Source organism: Chiloscyllium plagiosum, unplaced genomic scaffold (assembly GCF_037043375.1).
Source record: "Chiloscyllium plagiosum isolate Xiang-an unplaced genomic scaffold, Cpla_swu_hap1 HiC_scaffold_19, whole genome shotgun sequence".
Classification (NCBI taxonomy): domain Eukaryota; kingdom Metazoa; phylum Chordata; class Chondrichthyes; order Orectolobiformes; family Hemiscylliidae; genus Chiloscyllium; species Chiloscyllium plagiosum.
Genome location: NW_028270157.1, coordinates 73,131,770 through 73,154,837, shown reverse-complemented (window position 1 = coordinate 73,154,837; position 23,068 = coordinate 73,131,770). Strand labels below are relative to the sequence as shown.

The 23,068-nt window shown below is 48.2% G+C and overlaps 1 protein-coding gene across 1 annotated transcript; it reads right to left on the bottom strand.

Moving 5' to 3' along the window:
• Positions 1-1,275: 1,275 nt before the first annotated feature.
• pex26 (peroxisomal biogenesis factor 26) lies at positions 1,276-22,156 on the bottom strand. The gene is made up of 5 exons (XM_087997532.1): positions 21,969-22,156; positions 12,929-13,078; positions 8,972-9,291; positions 6,816-6,947; positions 1,276-2,302 (listed from the first exon to the last, which is right to left on the bottom strand). The coding sequence occupies exons 1-5, from the start codon at positions 22,139-22,141 to the stop codon at positions 2,199-2,201; spliced, it is 879 nt and encodes a 292-aa protein (XP_087853658.1). The 5' UTR covers positions 22,142-22,156; the 3' UTR covers positions 1,276-2,198.
• Between the last annotated feature and the right edge of the window lie 912 nt (positions 22,157-23,068).

Sequence of the window (23,068 nt, the reverse complement as noted above, 5' to 3'; positions counted from 1 at the left end):
TTTACCCAGAGTATGTCAGGGTCTGGAATGTGCTGCCAGGGAGGGTTGGTTGAGGTGGGAAACCTCACTTTTAAAATGTACTTGGATGTGCACTTGAGGTATCATAACATTGAAGGCTCTGAACTAGTCCTGGATAGTGGGACAGGTGTAGAGTTAGTGTCACTTTGGCAGTACAACCTTGATGTGCGAAAGGACATCTTCTGTTCTGTATGGTTCTCAAGGGTAGTTAAGGGCAGGCAACAATGCTCTCACCAAGAAAAATGTGTGAAAATCTGGAATATCACATCCTGCTCTGGTAGTCAAACTTCAGGAAGGATCTGAGGGCCGATAATAGTCGAGAGGATGGTCCCAGGGAGAATTCACTTAGCTATAAAAGGTGAAACTGGAGGGACTGAAGTTGTTCTTCTTGCATGAAGGGAGACTTGATAGAGGTAAACAAGTTCAAGACCAAGATTAAATTAAGATATAAGATACATCAAGGTTTCCCAAGCTGAGAGCCATGATCCCACTATCTTTGGTCACAAGCTCCAAAAAGCAATGGGTGCTGGTGCTGTCTGAGTGCTAACACCTGCAAGACTCTCACATTCTTTTTGAACAGTGGGCCTGCACCATGTGATGTTGGAGGCCTGAGGGATCATTACCATTTTCACACCTTGAAATTATTGGACAGTGGGAAAAGTTTTGAGAAGCATTGAGATAAGACACAGAAAAGTTTCCCCACTACCTGATGGTACAAATACAAAGGGAAATTTATGGTCATGGGCAGGAGATATAGGGTGATATATGGAGAAACCTGCAAGTGGTAATGACCCAGAAATATCGAGGTGGGGGGGGCAGGAAGGAGGAGGATGTGGGGGCCTCAATGATCCAGTTTCTATAGCCCCCAGGGTAGAATGTTCCAAAGATTCCCTGTCATCTGAGTAACGAACTTCGTCTTCATCTCAGTCCTAGATGGCTACCTTCTTACCCTGGGACCACTTCACTTGTTCTAGATAATGCCTAACACATTCCCCCCCACACCAAACAATTGACTCCCCCTCCCACTGCCACTATTCAGCACATACCTCACCATCACCATCCAGCCCTTCCTGTCACCACCACCCGTCAGTCCCCAACCCCTCACCCTCACCATCAACACCCACAGTGACTCACCAACCCCTCAACACCACCCCCCTTCCTGCCACCAACCCCTCATCTCATCCAGCACGCTTAGCAAGATAGAGCCGTGGAACCAATTCCTGGCAACAACAAAATAAAAACACCATACATTTCAAGTTTAGTTGGAACTTTTATTGCCACATCTTAAAATGAACTCTCAAATCGATCAGACTGCCCCTGTCACATCTTTCTGCTATCTGGTGGGTGAAGAGGGGACTCAGGTTCCCAGAGAACAAGTCAATTTGTCTTTTTCTGTTTGTAAATGTTCAATGTGTTCCATCTCTCGTGCAAAGCAAGGAGCTGATGGCCGATGCCCACTGTGACAGTGATTATTCAGGGCACGGTCTCAGTCTTGGCGATAGAGCCTGTGCATTGCCCTGCCCTAGGCAGCGTTTCAGAAACGTCGGGGTCAGTTCCTCCAGAAACCTATATTGCACTGATTTGGTGTGCACATTCCCTTGTAATGCACCCCTTCGACACACTGATTAGCAATATCCTATCTTCGGGGTCACAGCAGCAATAGAAGGGCAGGCATAATCAATCCTGTTACACACTGGAGAGAGACTGGGAAGATTCTTCATTGTGAAAATTTGAGGAAAGCAGCAACATCTCTCTAATTTGCCCCACATGGTTGCTGCAAAAGGCAAACTTGATAATGTGCAGCATGGTTTATTATCATATTTACAGGCAGTAATAAACTAACTCAGGATGACAAATTTAAAGTGTTCAAGTGATCAAAATAAATCCCAATGACAATAATTAACAGCAGCATTAGAGTGAGAAATGACAGCTTGTCACTGTCTGGGACAGGACTGGCCAGAGTTGGACAAAGCAGCATACAATACAAAGGCTCAGAACATGATGAAGCTAGCTGACACTCCTAGGGCCACAGTAGGTGCCATGTTAGCATTTCCTACAAGGTGTGGAGGGGCCTGTGAAGTTAATGACTCATTATCCAATATTGCAGGAGCAACAGCCTCCAATTCCAAGACTATATACCCCAAGACTTCACCCTCCTTGGCTGAAGTACACATCCACGTTCATTTGCCAATTCTTGCCTTGTTGAAGCGAGCAAACATAATCTTCCACATCTGCTTGATGACGTTGTGGAGGTTACGGACCCATGGCAAAGCTGTTGGAGAAGCTTTAGGAGGAGAAAGCAAGAAAAACAAGACCAGTGAGAGATTGATAACCAGGCAATTGTACTGATCAGAGTAGGTGTGAACCTCAAGACAGGCACGTCTGAGAAGATTGAGAGTAAAGAGATGGACAAAGCTCATTCCTAAAAAAGAACAATGATAAATTCTTGAGGAGAACTGTGTAGGGCTACTGAGAAAAAGTAGGGCGCGAGCTGACTAAACTGGTGTGCCCATGGACTTGGTCTTTAGTGTACTATGTCCTGGCATTTTAAGTGCCTGGTCAGATGCTTTTTAAAAGTTGCAAGGGTACCTGCCTCCACCACCTCTCAGGAAGTACTTTACACATTTCTACCAATCTCTCTATGAAAAATGATTTTCCTCAAATTTCGACCGGCCACTTACTGCTCACCTTAAACTTATGTTCTCTGGCCTTGGACACATCTGCTATGGGGAAAAGATTCTCACAAAAGTTTCATAATTTTGTACATCTCAATCAGATCCCCATTCAACCTCCTCTGCTCCAAGGAAAACAAACCATCCAAGCCTCCATTCCTGAAGAAGGGCCTGTGCCCGAAACGTCGAATCTCCTGTTCCCTGGATGCTGCCTGACCTGCTGTGCTGTTCCAGCAATAAAGTTTCAACTTTGATCTCCAGCATCTGCAGACCTCACTTTCTCCTCCATCCAAGTCTCTCCTCATAACAGACTTTTCAGCCCAGGCAGCATCCTGGTGAATTTCTTCTGCATGTTCTCCAATGCAATCATTTCCTTCCAGGAACATGGCAACCAGAACTGCCCACAGTATTAGAATCCCTACAGTGTGGGCCCAACAAGTCTACATCGGCCCTCCAAACAGTAACACATCCAGACCCATTGCCCCTATACTATATTTATCCCTGACAAATGTACCTAACCTACACACCCCTGAAAACTATGGGACAATTAAGCGTGACCAATTCACCTAATCTGCACATCTTTGGACTGTGAGAGGAAACTGGAGCACCCGGAGGAAACCCAAGCATGCCCGGGGAGAATGTGCAAATTCCACACAGTTGTCTGAGGCTGGAATCGAACCTGAGTCCCTGGCGCTGTGAGGCAGCAGTGCTAACTACTGAGCCACCCAAACTGTATTCTACCTGTTACCTAACTAATGCTCTTAAGGTTTCGACAATAACTTCCTTGCTCCAATATTCTATGCCCAAGCTAATGAAGTCAAGCATCCCCTATGCCTTCTTCATCACCCTGTCCATTTGTGCTGACACCTTCGGCCATCTATGGACTTATACACCAAGGTCCCTTTATTACTCGATACTCCTTAGGGACCTACCATTGTGTACATTGCTCCCTTATTTGGGAGCCTCCCAAAATGCATCACCTCACACTTACTGTGATTAAATTCTTTCAATGCTCTGTCCTATTTACCAGTTGATCAATATCAGACTGTAGCCTGAGACCATCCTCCTCTATTCTGACATCACCAATTTATGTGTATTCTACAACTTACTAATTATACCTTCGACATTTACACTCATGTCATTAATGTCACAAACAGAAATGGTCCCAGCACCTATCCTGTGGTACACCGCTAGACACAGGGTTCCAATTACAAAATCAAGCCTCCACAATCACCCCTTGCCTCCTATTTGCAAGTCAATTACAGTGGGCTCTTACTTTTTCGACTAGCCTTCCGTGTGGGTCCTTGTCAAAGGTCTTACTGAAGTTCACGTAAACTCCCATCAACTGCACTACCCTCACCAAAATATTTAGTCATCTTTTCAAAAAACTGATGTAGTTAGGTAGGATCTCCCTCCAACAAATCCATGCTGACTATCCCTGATCAATCCCTGTCTTTCCATGTATTGATTAATCTTACCCCTCAGAATTTTTTCCAATAATTTCCCTACCAGTGATGTCAGACTGTAATTACCTGACCTATCCCCACTGCCCTTCTTAACAAAGGGACTCTATTAGCTATGCTCCACTCATCTGGCAATTGGCCTGTGGCCAGTGAAGTATTAAATATCTCCTCCAGGGCCCCACTAATCTCCTCTCTTGCCTCCCAGAGCAACCTGAGATATATCTCATTAGGCACTGGGAATTTATGCATCATTATGCCCACTCAAACATCTAATGCCTCCTCCTCATTAATCTTAACATTCTCTGGAAGTTCATCATCCAAACTGATATAGTGTCTTTCTCCTTTGTGAATATGGATGAGAAATATTTATTTAAGACCTCACCCATATCCAAACATAGCTTGCTCCTTCGGTCTCAAACAGTCCCCACTGTTGCCATGGCAATTCTCTTGCAAATCTTAAAAACCTTAAATCCTCTTAATATGCTCATAAAATATCCCAATTTCTTTTTTAACCACTCTCCTATACTCTCTAATTTCCTGAAGGGCCTCCCCTGTTTTTTAATGCACTGCACTTAACATTTGCTTCCTTCTTTTTCTTTCTTACTTCCCCAGGGTTTCCTGGACTGGCTACTCTTGCCTTCATTCTTAGAGGAATACGCTGGTCCTTAACTCTCACTATATTATTTTGAAAAGACTCCCACTTTCCAAAAGTAGACTAATTTGTTCCTCCCAGTCTATGTTTCAGATCCCATCTAATGATATTGAAATTGGCTTTTCCTTAATTCTGATACTTAACTTCTGCACTATCCTTATCCCTTTCCGCAATGACTTTGAAACTTAGTGATATTCACTGTCCCCACAATGCTTGCCCACTGAAACTGCAACCACTTCATCAGCTGGAATCCCTAGAAATAGGTCAAGCCCAGCCCCATCTCTTGTAGGACTATTTATGTACCATTAAGCGACTGTTCTACTTGTGCCTCCGCCCCACTTTCTGTGCAGCCTAAAACCATCATTGCCCAGCTGCCTTCAGTTTTGAACAGTCGTTATACTGGACTCAAAGCACGGACTCAGTTTCCCTCTCCATAGGTCCTACCCCTCCTACACATGCACGTGAAACTGCACAGGGGCTGGTATCTTGTCACTAAGGCACCCTTTATTTACACGTGGAAAGTCCTTGACACTGCTCCCTCAGAACAGCTCTCAAGGTGAACCCAGTGTCTGACACTCCTGTATATATCTGTCAGTCAGGGCTCCCCAATTGAGATGGTTAACCTGGTCCAATTAGGGAACTCATTCTGAGAGATCCACCTGACTGACCTCATTACAATCAGTACAGCATACGGTATTTTCTTTAAGCAGTGGATTGGTCATATACGGTCATTGAAGTCTACAGCACAGAAAAAGGCCCTTTGGTCTATTAAATCTGCGCCAGTCAAAAACAACCACCTAACTAATCTAATCCCATTTTCCAGCAGTTGTTCCATGGTCTTATATGCCTTGACATCGCAAGTACAAATGTTATGAGGGGTTTCTGCCTCTACTACCCTTACAGACAGCGAGTTCCAGATTCCCAACACCCTCTGGGTGAAAAAGACTTTCCTCACATCTCCTTCAAACCTTATGTCCCTTACTTTAAACCTCTACCACTGGTCACTAATCCCTCAATCAAGGGGAACATGTTTCATTCTGTCTACTCTACCTATGCCCCTCATACTTTTACATACCTCAATCATGTTCCTTCTCAATCTCCTCTGCCCAAGTGCATCATCTCACGTTTATACAGATTGAATTCCATTTGCCACTGATCAGCTCATCTCTACTGTCCTGTAATCTAAGGCTTTCTTCCTTGATATTTAATTGCCCCACAATTTTCATATTATCTGTGAACTTACTGATCAATCCTCTCACATTAAATCTGAATTATTTATATAAACCACAAACAATAAAGGCCCCAACTTGAGACCCCACTGGACACAGCCTTTCAGCCACAAAAACACCTTTTCTGCTTCCTTACACTCAGACAACTGTGTATCCAATTAGCAAAATTTACATGGACTCTTAAACTTTCCCATCAGTTTCCAAGATCGATCGTTATCAAAAGCCTTGCTGAAGTCTAAGTAGACAATATCAAAAGCATTGTCCTTACCTATACACCTGGTCACCTCTTTGAAAAATTCATTCAAGTTAGACAAAATCATGCACACTGTCCTTGATTAACCTCTGTCTCTCCAAAATCAGATTATTCCTGTACCTCAGAATTGCTTCCAATAGTTTCCTCACCACTAGGACTAGACTGACTGAAAATTATTCCAGTGCCCTTGCTATTTCCTCCTTTGCTTCACTCTCCAGCCTGGGATACATTTCATCCAGTCCTGGAAATTCCTCTACCTTTAAAGGTCTATGAAACTAACGAATCATTTTCAAAGCCATTTAGAAAAACAAGCAGCTAACTGAGCAGTCACAGGTGTAGTCCACTGTTTCACATTCCCAGCAACCAATCCCAGCTGTGACACTGTCAAAACACTGGAGAAACTGGCTACATGAGTCAGCTAACCTGCCTTCTACTGTCTGTCCTGGGAAAAGGGGTTTCTGGGCTCAGGGAAGAGACCTGCATGCCCTTTCTGACAGAAGTTGGGAAGACAGGAAGAAACACACTCACCTGGGTCCAGCCTGACAATCAGCAAGTAGGCCAAAAGCACAGCTAAAAACAACTTGCGAACAGGCACCAAATGCAGAAACCTCCAGGACAACATCAGCACTTGCTGCAGAGTTTTAAACAGCGAGTTGGGTTCTGTGAAGAGAGGCACATGAGACATTATAGCTAGCAGCTCAATGCTGTTACAGCTGTGACAGTCTGTTCAGCACTGGGTTTGATTACTTGACTCTGGAGGCAACAAAGACATGACGAAGGGTTGTAGTAACTGTTGTGGTCAGGGTCAGAGTCACACAATGATGCAGAGGGGAAAATATTCAGAGCAGAGGCAGAGGGTGGGCGGGAACTGGCAGAGCGAAGGGGCTTGCAGAGCTGGGAGTGTTGGCAGAGCAAATTCGGGAGCTGGGGGTGGGGAGGTCAAGGATAAGGTGGTATCAATGAGGACCGGGGAGTTGCAGGAAAGGGGTAGAGAAGGGGGATTCAAAAAGTTCTGAGGAAGGGCTAGAAGACTGAAAACATTGTTGCTGTTTTCTCTCCACGGATGCTTTCAGACCTGCTGAGTTTCTTCACACCATTACCATCTCCAGGTGATCTAAGTGGGGATGTAGGAACCGTCACTGTATTGCTAATCCCAGGATCCATCCTAGTGCTCTGGTTTATAGCATCTTGAGGCACTATCAACAAATTGGAAGCTCTTCTAGTGAGTAACTCCATAAAAAGCACTCAGCATACATCAGAATCATGGGAAAATTGTTAAGGATATTTAAAAAAATTAACTCATGATTGTGCTCATGAGTTGGCAGTTTGTGTCTCTCTTTCAGAAATCACTAGATACACACGCTGTTCATCACTGTGGGAACTAAACCATCAAGATGCTGAACTGAATGATTACTCCAGTTGCTCGAACACAGTTAACTAAGCAGTATTTTAATGTCTTTCAAGTCTCACATTAAACTAGGCAGGGTCCTTTTGTGGTGCAGAGCTTGAGTCCCTACCCTTGAAGCAGGAGGCCTAGACTCAAGTCCCACTTGCTCCAGAGGTGTGTAACAACATCTCTGATCAGGTTGCTTAGAAAACATAAACTAAACCAAGTTAAAAATCACACAACACCAGGTTATAGTCCAACAGGTTTAATTGGAAGCACACTAGCTTTCGGAGCGACACTCTTTCATCAGGTGAAGGAGCGTCGCTCCGAAAGCTAGTGTGCTTCCAATTAAACCTGTTGGACTATAACCTGGTGATGTGTGATTTTTAACTTTGTATACCCCAGTCCAACACCGGCATCTCCAAATCATAAACTAAACCAGGTAGCAAGAGGATCTGATGAACTGACTTACCTTAATAAAACATGCCCTCAAAGAATTTTGAGAAAACTACAGCATCATGAACAATGAGGATCAGTCTTTGTTTAGTATTAGAGTTGGATACATTCATACAATTCCTCAGATGCAGGGCAAGTCAGCCCCTGCACTCTTCTGAACCACTCACTATCAATGTTAATTGATTACATTGTCTGACAGAGACTATAGGGTTGTGTGAACTACCACATTGTCACTCACTCAGAGGAAGGCTGGGTTTAGAGTGTGATTTTTTTTTCATCTTCTGTAACAACTACTTATTTCATTTGCAAATACAAATTGGAAAAGAAGTTCACTTATTAGTTTTTTGTTTTTGAAGAATAATTTCAAAGGATAGCTGTGCGTTGTTTACTTCCTGAAAGACGCATTTGACAATTTTTGTATTGTCAACTGGCATCTTTGAGGAAAGCAACACGAACCAACCAGTAATGAGTTTTGGATCAATTTAAAGTAGCAATTTGACACTGAAAAGAGAGGAACGAAAGCTGTTTGAACACAGAGCTGTGAAAACCCGTCACAAGTGAAATCACTCTCTCTCTCTCAACCCTCATCTTTTTTCAAAAACTGATTTCCAGCACACATTCCTCCACAGAGGTTGGGTCACTTCACGTTCATGTTCATGTTCACTGACAGCTCTTTATCGAGACCAAGACATTGCAGAGGGATGCTGACAACAGATTTCACAATATGGGCAAAGGAGAACAAGCAGCTTTCAGAGGGCCAGTAGCTGCAGTGCTGCTGGGTGAAGGTGAGTGCAGAGTTACAGAGTGAGGCACAGAAAGAACCCCCTAAATATCAAGTTACCTGGATGAGTTTGCTTTCTGGAGTCTGCTCCAAGCGGGCTCCTGCTGTCTGCTGGCTCCTGCTCCAGCTGCTGAGACCTCCTATTGTTTATGACTTGTAATGCTGGTCCCCTCTGCTGCTCTGTCAGCAGTGCTGTACTTTGGATCAGTTCTTCTGCCTCTGTGTACAGCCCAAGTGGTAGCAGCACGTGCAACAGATATAACTCCAATACCAGCCCTGAGCCACCGCCTAGGGCACTTGGACTAGTATAACACTTCAGCCAACTGTCCACTGTCTTCTGTACTTGGCCTGGCTCTCCAACCTTGCTGTATAGAATGATGCTGCCAGATAGAGATACAGACACAAAAAAAGCTCATTTCAGACACTGAGCTTACAGCATCAGTCATACCCTCAATATCAGGAGTTACATTCTCATAGCCCAGGAATGCCTGCTCTAACATCTCATTCATCAAGCTGTCACAAACCTTTCTTTTTCTAAAAGCTGTTCCTTGGCTCAAGGAGACTCTGTCCTTGATTTTTTTTTCAGAGAGGCAATAAACCAGGCTGGGTCCTTACTAAAACAAATTGCAAAGTTATGTCTCGGGCTGCCTGCTAAAAAATGTTTTGAGTGGTCTAGCCTATCCATAACAAGAGAGAGGACTACCTGGTTCACTGAAAGAATAACAGCAGTGCAGGAAAAATCATATCTTGAACAGTCTAGCTTGGTACAGAGATTAAAAGGATTTTGAGAGGCCTTTTGTTTATATGCAAACAGATGAGATTTCAGGTCAAAGTGGTCATATTTTAGAAGTGACCTGTATTATGAAAGGGGAGTGGTCAGCTCTCTAGCTGAGCTCTTTTTAGTTCAGTCTTGAACTGGGAAGTTCAACAGGGAGCTGCGTGGAAACTCACTCTCTTTTCTGCCCTTCAACTTCAACCTGTAAGCATGTGTTCCATTTATACTGGGTTTTAAAGGGAGTTTGCTTATTGGGACTGTTGTATATATTCAGAACAGCATAATTAAGACTAGTTTGGATAGACTGAGTTCTGTAGGGATTCTTTATTTTGTTATTTGTGTTACATGGTGTAATTTTGTGAATAATTTTTTTTTGTCTGTTTTAAAATTTAGTAGTCAACCTAGCTATCTCACTACAGGTAATTTTCACTGTACACTTACTAAAACAAATTGCAAAGTTATGTCTAGGGCTGCCTGCTAAAAAATGTTTTGAGTGGTCTAGCCTATCCATAACAAGAGAGAGGACTACCTGGTTCACTGAAAGAATAACAGCAGTGCAGGAAAAATCATATCTTGAACATTGTTCTCTCTACTCTGTTAAACTGAAAATAAAGCTCACTTTACATTCTTCCCATCAAAGACTCCCAGGAAAGGGACAGCATGGTTTTAGATACAGAGCATAGCTCCCTCTGCCATTGAGCCCTCCCACGATAGGGACAGCAAGGGATTAGATACAGAGTAAAGCTTTCTCTAAAAACACTCCTAGGACAAGCACAGCATGGCGTGAGATGCGGAGTAAGGCTTCCACTACACTGTCTCCATCAACTACACCTAGATTGCATTGATTGGGTTGGTAATGCATCATTCTTAACTAAAATTCATTTGTTAAAAAAGATGTTGACAAATACTGATGACAATGAGGGGTCGGGAAATTTCTGCATTTGTCACACCATCATTCTTTTAAAACAAAAATCAAGTTATGCCATTTGGATTTAAGACCCCAGCCACATTTCAATGACTAATGAAGATAGTCATAACTGAATAGTTTTGCATAGAAAATTGTGAAAGTTTTGCATAGTTTACTTTGATGACAAGTAAAAACTTTAATTGACTTTCCTATCCCAAAAACAAACAAGAGGTAGAAAGGTTCTTGGGAATGTGCTGATTTTATCATACGATTGTGCCTAATTTTATTAAGTAGCTATACGTTGACTAATTTATTATGAAAACAAACAAAGAAACTTTGGTTGACAGAATGCCAGATAACTTTTAAATGGTTTGTTAAAATTAGGTGCAGTTAATACAGGTTCATTTATTCAAATAACCTTTAGCTTTTCAAAAGCAATTTTCAAATTAGCAATTTGGGGATTGGAGCAGTTCCTTGGCGGATGAGGCTGAAATGGAGAAGGCTTACTTTTAAAAAAATGTTGAACCACCAGGAAAACTACCCGACTGTAGAAAAGGAAGCATTGCAATGTTGGCAGCTCTTTAACACTTCAAAGTTTACTTTCAACTTGGAAACAATGAGACCGTAGTTTTAAATGGTCATAATTCATTAGCTTCTGCAGAAAATTTTGAAAATAAGATTGCAAGATTGTTTAGATGGAGCTTTAAGCTGCAGCCATTTAACAAAAAAAATGTGTACATGTTTTTGGGGAAAGCAAGCATAATTGCTGCTGCGTTATTCCAAATGTAAACTGTTGTGAATTTAAGAATGTGACTAAGAAAGTTGAATGGCATCAAGTGAGGAAAAATGAATGGCTGCGTGGTTTTTTAAAATGGCATTCCATGTTTTGAAATTGGCGGCACGTTAGAATCCTTGCTGATTTTTCATCTTTTACAGTTTATTATTTTATCAAGTTTAGTTTGGAGCTGTGAATAGAGAGCAGTCAGTTAAAAATGATCTTTCAGCTATGAAAGCAGCTGGTGTTAAAAACAAAACAAGAGCAGCAAGTTGAGATTTCTCCGAGAGGCCAGGCCTGAAAGTTATTTACACATTGGTTCTTGATTTAAAAATTCTACAGATGCTTCAACACCGGGCCAAGAGCATTGCGTTTAACCAGGTAGCTGGTGTTTTGCATAAAGTCAGTATGTGACAACTTATTCCAGCAAGTCTGGGAAAGACTTTTTGCTCCAGCAGATGGCAAATGTGGAACGGTAACTGAGACCCTGTGGAGCAGACTGTCTATCTGACAGGAAGGGGCCAGAGTTTGAACTGAGCTTTGGACTGTTAGTTCTGGGAGATGGAGTTTGGTGTTGATGCTACAGCACATAGATTTGAAAACTCCTTGCCTAATCTCCCAATATCGACTATTCAAAGTTCAGAGAACAGAAACCAAACTATATGTATTACTGACTTCCTCAGAGTGAAAAGATGGCCCTGATCGACATCTTCAGAAAATCCATGAAGAACCAACACATTGTGGAAACTGCTCAAGGAAACAGGGCAGTTTTATTATTTTTATTTATCGCTTAACTTGTTTGTCTGTGTCTGTCTTTTGGGGCTGAAAGGGGCTGAAAACAACGGATGTTAATTCGACTATTTTGTTGTTTAATTTTGCTCTGCTGAAGTTATTGTATTGTTCAAAAATTGCTAAGTCTTTCATTTACAAAACTGGTGTCTCAAATTGATTATTTGCAATCTTGTGATTTGAGTTATTGTCGCATGTATGGAAATACAGTGAAAGGTATTGTTTTGCGTGAAATCCACACAAATTATACCTTACATAAGTACACCAGGGCAACAGAACAGAATGCAGAGTAGAGTGTTTCAGCTACAAAGAAGGTGCAGAGAAAGATTAACTAATATACGAGAGGTCCATCCGTAAGTCTGATAACAGCAGGGAAGAAGCTGTTCTTGAAACTGTTGGTACATATTTTCTAACTCTTGTACCGTCTGCCTGATGGAAGAGAGTATAGCTGGGGTGACAGGGTTCTTTAATGATATTGGCTGCTGGTGAATTCACTCTCAAGAAGGCCTCTCTGGGACTGGTTATACAAGTAATCAAATTGGGGTCAATTTTGAGGGTGTTTGAAACCTTTTAATTTTAGGTGTGTGCAAATTAGAAAGGCTGATTTGGTTCGGCTATCTCGTGTCTCATGCCCTAACAAGGTACAGCGTAGGTTTGGCACAGAGTAAAGTTCAATTCAAACAGTAACTGCCCATATGAACCAGCTTTCTCAATTGCAAGTGAAGGTAATTTTGATGCATCATGCAGTTTCAACGTACATGAAACACTCACCACATCTGTAGGATTTTGGCAGGTATTTTCTCTGGTATCTCATAGATTTCCAGAATCCAGCCCAACACCTGGTCCCACTGGTTGAGTTCAGCCAGAGCTTGAATTCCAATGATGCACAAGAAAGATTTTGTGTCCACAGCTAGGACAGAGCTGATCAGAAGATTAAAAAAAAGTTAAGTGATTGCTCCACAAGACAAACACACAATGCATCAACAACCAGTGAATAACAGTTCCACGTGTGGCTCCATGAGCAATGTTAAGGCACAGTGACACTTAATAGAAACATAGAAGATAGGAGAAGGACGAGGCCATTCATCAGGATCACGGCTGATCATCCAACTCAATAGATTAATCCTACTTTCTCCCCATAACCTTTGATCCCATTTGCCCAAAGTGCTATATCTAGCCGCCTCTTAAATACATTCAACATTTTGGCATCAATTACTTCCTGTGGTAATGAATTACATAGGTTCACCACTTGTTGGGTGAAGAAATGTCTCATCTCCAGTCTACATGATCCACCCCGAATCCTCAGACTGTGACAGCTGATTCTGCTCACACCCCTCATCGGGAATTCCTACCTGCATCTACTCTGTCTAGTCCTGTTAGAATTTTAGATATCTCTAGGAGATCCTCCCTCAGCAGAAACAATCCTAACAGTCAATTTCTCCTCGTATGAGACAAAAAGAACTGCAGATGCTGGAATCCAAAAGAAGACAAGCAGGAGGCTGGAAGAACACAGCAGCTCAGGCAGCATCAGGAGGTGGAGAAGTTGATGTTTCAGGTATGAGGAGGAGAAAGTGAGGACTGCAGATGCTGGAGATCAGAGCTGAAAATGTATTGCTGGAAAAGCGCAGCAGGTCAGGCAGCATCCAAGGAACAGGAGTATCGACGTTTCGGGCATAAGCCCTTCTTCAGGAATGAGGAAAGTGTGTCCAGCAGGCTAAGATAAAAGGTAAGGAGGGACTTGGGGGAGGGGCATTGAAAATGCGATAGGTGGAAGGAGGTCAAGGTGAGGGTGATAGGCCGGAGAGGTCACGAAGAAGATTGCAGGTTAGGAAGGCGGTGCTGAGTTCGAGGGATTTGACTGAGACATGGTGGGGAGAGGGGAAATGAGGAAACTGGAGAAATCTGAGTTCATCCCTTGTGGTTGGAGGGTTCCTAGGCGGAAGATGAGGCGCTCTTCCTCCAACCGTCGTGTTGCTATGGTCTGGCGATGGAGGAGTCCAAGGACCTGCATGTCCTTGGTGGAGTGGGAGGGGGAGTTAAAGTGTTGGGCTACGGGGTGGTTGGGTTGGTTGGTCTGAGTGTCCCAGAGGTGTTCTCTGAAACGTTCCGCAAGTAGGCAGCCTGTCTCCCCAAGATAGAGGAGGCCACATCGGGTGCAGTGGATGCAATAGATGATGTGTGTGGAGGTGCAGGTGAATTTGTGGCGGATATGGAAGGATTCCTTGGGGCCTTGGAGGGAAGTAAGGGGGGGAGGTGTGGGCGCAAGTTTTGCATTTCTTGCGGTTGCAGGGGAAGGTGCCGGGAGTGGAGGTTGGGTTGGTGGGGGGTGTGGACCTGACAAGGGAGTCACGGAGGGAGTGGTCTTTTTGGAACTCTGATAGGGGAGGGGAGGGAAATATATCCTTGGTGGTGGGGTCCGTTTGGAAATGACGGCGGATGGTACGCTGTACATGGAGATTGGTGAGGTGGTAGGTGAGGACCAGTGGGGTTCTGTCCTGGCGGCGGTTGGAGGGGTGGGGCTCAAGGGCGGAGGAGTAGGAAGTGGAAGAGATGCGGTGGAGGGCATCGTCGACCACGTCTGGGGGGAAATTGCGGTCCTTGAAGAAGGAAGCCATCTGGGTTGTGTGGATTTGGAACTGGTCCTCCTGGGAGCAGATGCGGCGGAGACGAAGGAATTGGGAATATGGGATATGGGAATGTGGTATAACCCTTCTTCTGGAAGCCAGGCAGCATCAGGTGGTGGAGAAGTTGACGTTTCAGGTATAACCCTTCTTCTGGAAGTCAGGTCGCATCAGGTGGTGGAAAAGTTGACGTTTCTGGTATAACCCTTCTTCTGGAAGCCAGGCAGCATCAGGAGGTGGAGAAGTCAACATTTAGTGTATAACCCTTCTTTCTAAAAAGGGGGTTACACCCGAAACATCGACTTCTCCACCTCCTGATGCTGCTTGACTTACTGTGTTCTTCCTACTACACCCACCGTGGGCAGCACGGTGGCACAGTGGTTAGCACTGTTGCCTCACAGCGCCAGAGACCCGGGTTCAATTCCCGCCTCAGGCTGTGTGGAGTTTGCACGTTCTCCCCGTGTCTGCGTGGGTTTCCTCCGGTTTCCTCCCACATTCCAAAGATGTGCTGGTCAGGTGAATTGGATGTGCTAAATTGCCCGTAGTGTTAGGTATAGGGGTAAATGTAGGGGTATGGGTGGGTTGCGCTTTGGCGGGTCGGTGTGGATTTGTTGGGCCGAAGGGCCTGTTTCCACACTGTAATCTAATCTAATCAAATCAAATCTAATCAATGCATGTAGGTTTGTTCGCTCTGAACCTCAATCTGAGCTACCAATCTTCTCAAAACTTGCCACTACTACAATGTTTCCTCGTATGTCAGTCCCGCCATCCCTGCAATCAGCCTGGTAAACCTTCGCTGCACTCCCTCGAGAGCAACAGCATCCTTCCTTAGAAAAGGAGACCAAAACTGCTCTCACTATTCTAGGTGTGGCCTCACCTGTATAACTACAATAACACATCCCTGCTCCTTTACTGGAAACCCCTCACAATGATCTTCAGAGAACTGCCTCCCAGCACAGCATCTCATCCCAGGGAACCCCCTCCCAGCAACCTCACCCACTCTCAGCAACCCCCCCCCTCATGCCACCAGCATAAATCCCATTCCCAGGGAACACTCTCCCCTGCCCCCAGTATAATTCCCATTCCCAGGAGACACCCCCCAGTATAATTCCCATTCCCAAGAGACACCCCCCAGTATAATTCCCATTCCCAGGAGACCCCCCCAGTATAAATCCCATTCCCAGGGAACACCCTCCCCCGCCCCCAGTATAAATCCCATTCCCAGGGAACACTCTCCCCTGCCCCCAGTATAATTCCCATTCCCAGGAGACCCCCCCCAGTATAATTCCCATTCCCAGGAGACCGCCCCCAGTATAAATCCCATTCCCAGGGAACACACTCCCCTACCCCCAGTATAAATCCCATTCCCAGGGAACACTCTCCCCTACCCCCAGTATAAATCCCATTCCCAGGGAACACTCTCCCCCGCCCCCAGTATAATCCCCATTCCCAGGAGACCGCCCCAGTATAAATCCCATTCCCAGTAGACCCCTCCCCCAGTATAATCCCCATTCCCAGGAGACCCCCCCCAGTATAATTCCCATTCCCAGGAGACCCCCCCCCCAGTATAATTCCCATTCCCAGGAGACCCCCCCCAGTATAAATCCCATTCCCAGTAGACCCCCCCCAGTATAATTCCCATTCCCAGGAGACCCCCCCCAGTATAATTCCCATTCCCAGTAGACCCCCCCAGTATAAATCCCATTCCCAGGAGACCCCCCCCAGTATAATTCCCATTCCCAGGACACCCCCCCCCCCAGTATAATTCCCATTCCCAGGAGACCCCCCCCCCCAGTATAAATCCCATTCCCAGTAGACCCCCCCAGTATAAATCCCATTCCCAGTAGACCCCCCCAGTATAAATCCCATTCCCAGTAGACCCCCCCCAGTATAAATCCCATTCCCAGGAGACCCCCCCCAGTATAATTCCCATTCCCAGGAGACCCCCCCAGTATAATCCCCATTCCCAGTAGACCCCCCCCAGTATAACTCCCATTCCCAGGAGACCCCCCCCCAGTATAAATCCCATTCCCAGTAGGCCCCCCCCCAGTATAAATCCCATTCCCAGGAGACCCCCCCAGTATAATTCCCATTCCCAGGAGACCCCCCCAGTAAAATCCCCATTCCCAGTAGACCCCCCCCAGTATAATCCCCATTCCCAGTAGACCCCCCCCCAGTATAATTCCCATTCCCAGGAGACCCCCCCCAGTATAATTCCCATTCCCAGTAGACCCCCACCCCAGTATAAATCCCATTCCCAGGAGACCCCCCCCAGTATAATCCCCATTCCCAGTAGACCCCCCCAGTATAATTCCCATTCCCAGTAGACCCCCCCCAGTATAATTCCCATTCCCAGGAGACCCCCCCCAGTATAATCCCCATTCCCAGGAGACCCCCCCCAGTATAATCCCCATTCCCAGGAGACCCCCCCCAGTATAATTCCCATTCCCAGGAGACCCCCCCAGTATAATCCCCATTCCCAGTAGACCCCCCCCAGTATAATCCCCATTCCCAGGAGACCCCCCCCAGTATAATCCCCATTCCCAGGAGACCCCCCCCAGTATAATCCCCATTCCCAGGAGACCCCCCCCAGTATAATCCCCATTCCCAGGAGACCCCCCGCCCCAGTATAATCCCCATTCCCAGGAGACCCCCCCAGTATAATCCCCATTCCCAGGAGACCCCCCGCCCCAGTATAATTCCCATTCCCAGGAGACACCCCCCAGTATAATCCCCATTCCCAGGAGACCCCCCGCCCCAGTATAATCCCCATTCCCAGGAGACCCCCCCAGTATAATCCCCATTCCCAGGAGACCCCCCGCCCCAGTATAATTCCCATTCCCAGGAGACACCCCCCAGTATAATTCCCATTCCCAGGAGACCCCCCCCAGTATAATTCCCATTCCCAGGAGACCCCCCCAGTATAAATCCCATTCCCAGGGAACACCCTCCCCCGCCCCCAGTATAAATCCCATTCCCAGGGAACACTCTCCCCTGCCCCCAGTATAATTCCCATTCCCAGGAGACCCCCCCAGTATAATTCCCATTCCCAGGAGACCGCCCCCAGTATAAATCCCATTCCCAGGGAACACTCTCCCCCGCCCCCAGTATAATCCCCATTCCCAGGAGACCCCCCCCCCCAGTATAAATCCCATTCCCAGTAGACCCCTCCCCCAGTATAATCCCCATTCCCAGGAGACCCCCCCCAGTATAATTCCCATTCCCAGGAGACCCCCCCAGTATAAATCCCATTCCCAGTAGACCCCCCCCAGTATAATTCCCATTCCCAGGAGACCCCCCCCAGTATAATTCCCATTCCCAGTAGACCCCCCAGTATAAATCCCATTCCCAGGAGACCCCCCCCAGTATAATTCCCATTCCCAGGACACCCCCCCCCCAGTATAATTCCCATTCCCAGTAGACCCCCCCCCAGTATAAATCCCATTCCCAGTAGACCCCCCCCAGTATAAATCCCATTCCCAGTAGACCCCCCCCCCAGTATAATTCCCATTCCCAGGAGACCCCCCCCCAGTATAATCCCCATTCCCAGTAGACCCCCCCCAGTATAATTCCCATTCCCAGGAGACCGCCCCCAGTATAAATCCCATTCCCAGGGAACACTCTCCCCCGCCCCCAGTATAATCCCCATTCCCAGGAGACCCCCCCCCCCAGTATAAATCCCATTCCCAGTAGACCCCTCCCCCAGTATAATCCCCATTCCCAGGAGACCCCCCCCAGTATAATTCCCATTCCCAGGAGACCCCCCCAGTATAAATCCCATTCCCAGTAGACCCCCCCCAGTATAATTCCCATTCCCAGGAGACCCCCCCCAGTATAATTCCCATTCCCAGTAGACCCCCCAGTATAAATCCCATTCCCAGGAGACCCCCCCCAGTATAATTCCCATTCCCAGGACACCCCCCCCCAGTATAATTCCCATTCCCAGTAGACCCCCCCCAGTATAAATCCCATTCCCAGTAGACCCCCCCCAGTATAAATCCCATTCCCAGTAGACCCCCCCCCCAGTATAATTCCCATTCCCAGGAGACCCCCCCCCAGTATAATCCCCATTCCCAGTAGACCCCCCCCAGTATAATTCCCATTCCCAGGAGACCCCCCCCAGTATAAATCCCATTCCCAGTAGACCCCCCCCAGTATAAATCCCATTCCCAGGAGACCCCCCCAGTATAATTCCCATTCCCAGGAGACCCCCCCCAGTATAATCCCCATTCCCAGTAGACCCCCCCAGTATAATTCCCATTCCCAGGAGACCCCCCCCAGTATAATTCCCATTCCCAGTAGACCCCCCCAGTATAAATCCCATTCCCAGTAGACCCCCCCCAGTATAATTCCCATTCCCAGGAGACCCCCCCCCAGTATAATTCCCATTCCCAGTAGACCCCCACCCCAGTATAAATCCCATTCCCAGGAGACCCCCCCCCCAGTATAATCCCCATTCCCAGTAGACCCCCCCAGTATAATTCCCATTCCCAGTAGACCCCCCCCAGTATAATTCCCATTCCCAGGAGACCCCCCCCAGTATAATTCCCATACCCAGGAGACCCCCCCCAGTATAATCCCCATTCCCAGGAGACCCCCCCCAGTATAATCCCCATTCCCAGGAGACCCCCCCCAGTATAATTCCCATTCCCAGGAGACCCCCCCCCAGTATAATTCCCATTCCCAGGAGACCCCCCCCAGTATAATCCCCATTCCCAGTAGTCCCCTCCAGTATAATCCCCATTCCCAGGAGACCCCCCCCAGTATAATCCCCATTCCCAGGAGACCCCCGCCCCAGTATAATCCCCATTCCCAGGAGACCCCCCGCCCCAGTATAATTCCCATTCCCAGGAGACCCCCCCCAGTATAATCCCCATTCCCAGGAGACCCCCCCCAGTATAATTCCCATTCCCAGGAGACCCCCCCCAGTATAATTCCCATTCCCAGGAGACCCCCCCAGTATAAATCCCATTCCCAGGGAACACCCTCCCCCGCCCCCAGTATAAATCCCATTCCCAGGGAACACTCTCCCCTGCCCCCAGTATAATTCCCATTCCCAGGAGACCCCCCCAGTATAATTCCCATTCCCAGGAGACCGCCCCCAGTATAAATCCCATTCCCAGGGAACACTCTCCCCTACCCCCAGTATAAATCCCATTCCCAGGGAACACTCTCCCCTACCCCCAGTATAAATCCCATTCCCAGGGAACACTCTCCCCCGCCCCCAGTATAATCCCCATTCCCAGGAGACCCCCCCCAGTATAAATCCCATTCCCAGTAGACCCCTCCCCCAGTATAATCCCCATTCCCAGTAGACCCCTCCCCCAGTATAATCCCCATTCCCAGGAGACCCCCCCCAGTATAATTCCCATTCCCAGGAGACCCCCCCCCAGTATAATTCCCATTCCCAGGAGACCCCCCCCAGTATAATTCCCATTCCCAGTAGACCCCCCCCAGTATAATTCCCATTCCCAGGAGACCCCCCCAGTATAAATCCCATTCCCAGGAGACCCCCCCAGTATAATTCCCATTCCCAGGACACCCCCCCCAGTATAATTCCCATTCCCAGGAGACCCCCCCCAGTATAAATCCCATTCCCAGTAGACCCCCCCCCAGTATAAATCCCATTCCCAGTAGACCCCCCCAGTATAAATCCCATTCCCAGGAGACCCCCCCCAGTATAATCCCCATTCCCAGTAGACGCCCCCCAGTATAATTCCCATTCCCAGGAGACCCCCCCCCAGTATAAATCCCATTCCCAGTAGACCCCCCCCAGTATAAATCCCATTCCCAGGAGACCCCCCCCAGTATAATTCCCATTCCCAGGAGACCCCCCCCCAGTATAATCCCCATTCCCAGTAGACCCCCCCAGTATAATTCCCATTCCCAGGAGACCCCCCCCCCCAGTATAATTCCCATTCCCAGTAGACCCCCCCCAGTATAAATCCCATTCCCAGGAGACCCCCCCCCAGTATAATCCCCATTCCCAGTAGACCCCCCCAGTATAATTCCCATTCCCAGTAGACCCCCCCCAGTATAATTCCCATTCCCAGGAGACCCCCCCCAGTAGACCCCCCCCAGTATAATTCCCATTCCCAGGAGACCCCCCCAGTATAATCCCCATTCCCAGGAGACCCCCCCCCAGTATAATCCCCATTCCCAGGAGACCCCCCCCCCAGTATAATTCCCATTCCCAGGAGACCCCCCCCCCAGTATAATCCCCATTCCCAGGAGACCCCCCCCAGTATAATCCCCATTCCCAGGAGACCCCCCCCGGTATAATCCCCATTCCCAGGAGACCCCCCGCCCCAGTATAATTCCCATTCCCAGGAGACCCCCCCCAGTATAATCCCCATTCCCAGGAGACCCCCCCCCAGTATAATCCCCATTCCCAGGAGACCCCCCGCCCCAGTATAATTCCCATTCCCAGGAGACCCCCCCAGTATAATCCCCATTCCCAGGAGACCCCCCGCCCCAGTTTAATTCCAATTCCCAGGAGACCACCCCCAGTATAATCCCCATTCCCAGGAGACACCCCCCAGTATAATCCCCATTCCCAGGAGACCCCCCGCCCCAGTATAATTCCCATTCCCAGGAGACCCCCCCCAGTATAATTCCCATTCCCAGGAGACCCCCCCCAGTATAATCCCCATTCCCAGGAGACCCCCCCAGTATAATCCCCATTCCCAGGAGACCCCCCCCAGTATAAATCCCATTCCCAGTAGACCCCCCCCAGTATAATCCCCATTCCCAGTAGACCCCCCCCAGTATAATCCCCATTCCCAGTAGACCCCCCCCCCAGTATAATCCCCATTCCCAGGAGACCCCCCCAATATAATCCCCATTCCCAGGAGACCCCCCGCCCCAGTATAATTCCCATTCCCAGTAGACCCCCCCCAGTATAATCCCCATTCCCAGTAGACCCCCCCCCAGTATAATCCCCATTCCCAGTAGACCCCCCCAGTATAATCCCCATTCCCAGTAGACCCCCCCAGTATAATCCCCATTCCCAGTAGACTCCCCCCCAGTATAATCCCCATTCCCAGTAGACCCCCCCAGTATAATCCCCGTTCCCAGTAGACCCCCCCAGTATAATTCCCATTCCCAGTAGACCCCCCCCCAGTATAAATGCCTCTCCCTGCAGCCCCCCGCCCCCCGACCCTGTTTCTCCCCCCGAGCCGGTTTCTAACCCGCTGCCTCTCTGTTCCAGCTCCAGGCCACGCTCACAGGCCTCCAGGGCCGCTGGGAAATCCCTCCGTAACTGCAGCCTGTGGGCAGCCCGGCAGAGCGCTGCCAGTGCGGGGCCCGGTGACCCCTCGCAGCATCGCCGCGCCTCCAGGGGTCCAGGCCCCACACCGCGCATCGAGAACGTGCCTGGCACCGAGAGCGCAGGCGCGACCATCAAACCCCGCCCACTCCACCAGTCCACGCATTGGCCCCCCGCCCCTTCCGGAGCCCAGCCTGTACGTCACACAAACCCCGCCCACGCACTGGACCGCCCCTTCCCCGAGCCCAGCCCGTCCGTCACACAAACCCCGCCCACGCACTGGACCGCCCCTTCCCCGAGCCCAGCCTGTACGTCACACAAACCCCGCCCACGCACTGGACCGCCCCTTCCCCGAGCCCAGCCCGTCCGTCACACAAACCCCGCCCACGCACTGGACCGCCCCTTCCCCGAGCCCAGCCTGTACGTCACACAAACCCCGCCCACGCACTGGACCGCCCCTTCCCCGAGCCCAGCCTGTACGTCACACAAACCCCGCCCACGCACTGGACCGCCCCTTCCCCGAGCCCAGCCCGTACGTCACACAAACCGCGAGGCGCCCTCTGACCCCGTTCCCGATACTGAACTCCCACCTCTGACCTCGCACCCCGACCCCAAAGTCCACCTCTGACCCGTTCAGCGGTTCATGCAGTTGCCTGTCAGCAGAGTGCGGGCACTGGCTGGGAGAGGACCTACTGGAACCACATCATCTGTTTACTCTGATGTTAAAGTAATTGCACCAGATTCCCAAGGGGGAGGCACATGGTGACAGCTCTCCCGCTTTGTTTTAAATACTTGGCATTTCTGGCAGGAAATTCTGATCATAAATCCTATAAAAACACCGCAGACCTTCACTACAACTACCCATTGTAATACAGGGCATTGCGGAAAGGCAAACTGCCCATTTTTCCACAGCCGTGGGTTGTGGTATTCTATGAATTGAAGGCCCAGTAACAGCACCTATGAAAGGCTAAGTATACAAGTGAGAGATTTGGGTACCAGGCCAGAAGGTGGAAAGGTGAGCTA